The sequence below is a fragment of the Danio aesculapii genome, chromosome 12 (assembly GCF_903798145.1).
Source record: "Danio aesculapii chromosome 12, fDanAes4.1, whole genome shotgun sequence".
Lineage (NCBI taxonomy): Eukaryota > Metazoa > Chordata > Actinopteri > Cypriniformes > Danionidae > Danio > Danio aesculapii.
In genome coordinates this window covers 1,538,352-1,543,351 of record NC_079446.1, presented here as the reverse complement: position 1 = coordinate 1,543,351, position 5,000 = coordinate 1,538,352, and the positions used below count along the sequence as shown (strand labels likewise).

The window sequence follows — 5,000 nt, the reverse complement described above, 5'->3', positions numbered from 1 at the left end:
ACAATACAATTAATTCGTGTTTATCATTAGAGGCTGGAGATATCCACACACTGCTGACACACAACTGGGTTTAAACCCCTTACAGAAGTGATTTTTGCATAACAGGTCCACTTTAAAAAGCAATTTTACCATCTGGACTGCCATCACAGAGCAGCTTTGTTGCGTGAGGCCTGTGCTTTCCTGTTTCAGCTAACAGCATATTCCCAATGCTTTATAAATGTTTTTAAAAATTTGAGACTGCGGGAGGACAGACGTTTATGAATGTTACGCAAGAAAGACCTGCTCACATAACAGCATTACGTGAACCATCCAGAAACCCAGAGTCATATAAACACCACGGCCTGATGCTGATAGTGTTGAGGACACGCAGAGATCGGAGACTCACCACATTCCAGAAGAACGGATTGAAGATAATGGCAATAACGGCCACACAAAACCTGGGCTCCGTCAGGTCAACGAGCCTCCACAGCTCCCAAAACACAGACACGTCCATCTGAAGACAAACACCATCGTACTGTCAAACCAACAGTCATTCAGACACATTCAACAGATACTACATTTACATTTAGTCATTAAGCAGACGCTCCAAAGCGACGTACACAACAAGAAGAGGCTATACACACACAAGAACTGCTATTATTATTCAATGCAACTGTTAATGCTCAGAGAATTAAGTGCTAGAGTTAAAAGGGGGGAGTGTTTTTTTGTATGTAGAAGAGTGTTTTCTACAGGTGGTTTATCAAGCCCACTCACCTGTGTGAGGCACTCTTCATAAATGCGCAATGTTTTCTTGTTTTTTAGCCATATGGAGTAATTGTAAGAAGGTGTCAGGGTGTAAAATGTGCAAAACTGATGTCAGAAAGATGAAGTAGTGTATTTTCTACGGGTGGTTTGTCAAGACCACTCACCTGTGTGAGGCACTCTTCATAAATGCACAATGTTTTCTTGTTTTTTTTAGCCATATGGAGTAATTGTAAGAAGGTGTCAGGTGCAAATGTGCAAAACTGGTGTCAGAAAGATGAAGGAGTGTGTTTTCTACAGGTGGTTTGTCAAGACCACTCACCTGTGTGAGGCACTCTTCATAAATGCACAATGTTTTCTTGTTGTTTAGCCATATGGCGTAATTGCAAGAATGTGTCAGGTGCAAATTTGCAAAACTGGTGTCAAAGATGAAGGAGTGTGTTTTCTACGGGTGGTTTGTCAAGACCACTCACCTGTGTGAGGCACTCTTCATAAATGCGCAATGTTTTCTTGTTTTTTTAGCCATATGGAGTAATTGTAAGAAGGTGTCAGGGTGTAAAATGTGCAAAACTGATGTCAGAAAGATGAAGGAGTGTGTTTTCTACAGGTAGTTTGTCAAGACCACTCACCTGTGTGAGGCACTCTTCATAAATGCACAATGTTTTCTTGTTTTTTAGCCATATGGAGTAATTGTAAGAAGGTGTCAGGGTGTAAAATGTGCAAAAGTGATGTCAGAAAGATGGAGTGTGTTTTCTACGGGTGGTTTGTCAAGACCACTCACCTGTGTGAGGTACTCTTCATAAATGCACAGTGTTTTTTTTTGACAGATATGGAGTGATTGTAAGAAAGGCCCAATCCCAATTCTATTTTTTACCCCTACTCCTTCCCCTAAGAAATGGGACAGCACACCAACACACGTCATCGCAATGTCAGACGCTGAAAGACTCATGCATTTGTCCCTTCCAGGATTGACTACTGTAATGCACTCTTTGTTAATTTACCTGCTAAATTAATCAAACAGCTACAGTATATTCAAAACACAGCAGCACACATTCTCACACGCACTCCACCACGGCAGCACATTACTAGTGTGCTTTATAGCTTGCATAGGCTCCCAGTTCAGTCCCATATCATTTTTAAAACGCTCACACTTGCATATAAAGCTCTACATGGTACAGCTCCTTCCTGAGACATTGTCTCTCAGTACACACCTTCTCGTTCCCTGCGGTCTGCTGATACTCTCACCCTTCAACAGCCACCCTGTAGACTAAAATCAACAGGGAGAGAGCCTTCTCTGATGCTGCACCTAGGTTATGGAAGGCTCTTCCTTATTCTGTAAGAAATGCTTCCACAATGGCTAGTTTTAAGAAGATGCTAAAAACTCATCTTTTTAAGACTGCACTTTCACATTCTTGATTATTCTGTGTTTATATTTTAGAACTTTTATGTATTGTGTTTTATTGCATGCTTGATTTCTCTGTTGTTGTAGCACTTTGGGTCTTAGAAAAGCGCATTATAAATCAAATGTATTATTATTATTATTATCGCAGTCTCTTAGGGCCTACTCACACTATGCCATCCGAACCATGCCCAGGCCCGATTCCTGGATCGTTCGAGTAGTGCGAGTGCTCTGAATCGGTATCAGGCCCGGTTCACTTGGATTTGTGTCATTTGTGTTTAGTGATTATTCATATGAACCCTCATTTGTGTAATAAACAAACAAGTTGAGAATCAAAAGACATGTGAAAGAGAAACCATATCAGAGTCGCACTTTTCTTAAAGTGACAGCGCGCAATATTCCTGCTGCCGACTGTTTTTATCATTATCGAAACAACAAGAGGAGAAAAGCCCTCACTGCTCTTGACTGAAGGATTTTTGTGGCTATAATTAAAGCTTTTTTTCTTACAGTGAAGATTCTTAAAGCACAGTTTGTCTCATATATTTATTCTATTGTATTAATTTCCCTTTGTTTATTTAAAGGAAGGAAAATAATGTCAATGTCAATGTCAATTTTATTTCTATAGCACTATTTAACACAACCAGAGGTTGACCAATGTGCTGCACAGTACAAATCAAAACAGATAAAAACAAATGTATATATAAAATTATAAAATTATTGCTAAAACAGACACTTTTCACTGATAAAATGCCAAATCAAAGAGATAAGTTTTTAACCTAGATTTAAAAACAGACAGGGATGAAACAGATTTGATACAGAGGGGCAGAGCATTCCACAACCTAGGACCAGCTACTGCAAAAGCACGGTCACCTCTGCATTTCAGCCTCGACTTAGGTATGAATAACAGTCTCTGATTAAATGACCGAAGAGACCGACCAGGCTGATGCTCAATTAAAATGTCTGACAGATAAGAAGGTGCCAGGCCATTTAGAGATTTAAAAACCAAGAGCAGCATTTTAAAAGTGACTCGATAGTGCACAGGCAGCCAGTGCAGAGAGCGTAAAACTGGGGTAATGTGCTCATGTTTCTTGGTCCCTGTTAAAAGCCTTGCAGCAGCATTTTGAACTACTTGTAACCGGGATAAGGTTTTCTGACTAATCCCAAAGTATAATGAGTTACAATAGTCCAATCTAGTGGTGATAAAAGCATGGGTTATTTTTTTACAAAATTTTTTCTAGATAAAATAGATTTAACTGTTTTTAATAGTCGAAGTCGAAGCTGAAAGAATAACTGTGCGTATATACAGTTGGAAGCCAGAATTATTAGCCCTCCTGATTTGTTAGTGACCCTTTCCCCCCAATTTTCTGTTTAATGCAAAGAAGATTTATTTTAACCCATTTCTAAACAGAATAGTGTTAATAACTCATTTCTGATAACAGATTTATTTTATCTTTGCTATGATGACAGCACATAATATTAGACTAGATATTTTAAGACACTAGTATTCATCTTAAAGTGTGATTCAAAGGCTTAATTAGTATAATTAGGCAAGTCATTGGATAACAGTAGTTTCTTCTGCAGACAATCAAAACTATATGTTGCTTAAGGGGGTTAATAATACTGAGCTATTAAAATAGGTTTCAAAATATTTAAACCTGCTTTTATTCTAGCCGAAATAAAACAAATATAAAAATATTAGAGGAAATACTGTGAAAAATTGCTCTGTTCAACATCATTTGGGAAATATTTATAAAAAATAATAATAATAATTCACAGGAGGGCGAATAATTTTGACTTTAACTGATAATCGCTTTGAATAATCCTGATTACAATTATGACCAAAATAATCGTGATTATGATTTTTCCCATAATCGAGCAGCCCTACGTTCACATCTGACACTCGACGACACTTGAATCCCCGTCAGATAAGTCTAGTGTTTGGGAATGATCTGTTTACAGTGTCTGCCATATATAATGTTGTTTTCGTGTGTTTACATATGAATATGGCCAGGGTGTAAATGCACAGTACAGTTACGCTCTCACAGCCACATTATATCAGTATAATAACATGATATATGCCATCAGGGATTTCCTGAGGATAAATACCAAAAAAATAATACAACTGGAATAACTACAGCAGTCGCGATCATCGATCTCATATGAAGCAAGAGATCGTGATGACGTGTGCAGGTGCTGTAGTGCTGTGCCATTTCTTAGAGGTAAGTTTTGAAGCCCTTCCCCTTTACACTCTGTTTCAAGGGCCAAGGGGAAGGGGTACAAAATCCAAAGAGACTTGGGACACCCCAACCCCTTCACATGAATGTAAGGGGAACGGCTAAGGGGGAGAATTGGGATTGGGCCAAAGTGTCTGGTATTAGAATTAGATCATAGTTTATAACTACTAATGAACAGTTAATATCTTAATAATAGGAGGTAATAAGCCAGTAGTCAATAACACGAATTTTGACCTAAACTAAAGTGTTACCTTATTATTTTTATTAGACATTTGTGGCCTCACAGCAAGAAGATCGCTGGTTCGAGTCTCGGCTGGGCCATTTGGCATTTCTCTGTGGAGTTTGCATGTTCTCCCTGTGATCGCGTGGGTTTCCTCTGGGTGCTCCGGTTTCCCCCACAGTCCAAACACATGCGCTATAGGGGAATTGATCAACTAAATTGGCTGTAGCGTATGAGTGTGTGTGTGTGTGTGTGTGTGTGTAAGAGTGTTTCCCAGTCCTGAGTTTTAGCTGGAAGGGCATCCACTGCGTAAAACATATGCTAGAGTAGTTGGCGGTTCATTCCACTGTGGTGACCTCTGAAATAGAGACCAAGCTGAAGGAAATGTTTTGACTGAACACATCAA

At 39.0% G+C, this 5,000-nt stretch overlaps 1 protein-coding gene across 1 annotated transcript in view; it reads right to left on the bottom strand.

Moving 5' to 3' along the window:
* Positions 1–5,000, bottom strand: part of pemt (phosphatidylethanolamine N-methyltransferase) — a 112,553-nt gene that overhangs the window by 103,360 nt on the left and 4,193 nt on the right. Inside the window, exon 2 of the mRNA XM_056469448.1 lies at positions 386–493. Coding sequence (XP_056325423.1) covers positions 386–493 — 108 coding nt within the window. The remainder of the gene's footprint in view (positions 1–385; positions 494–5,000) is intronic.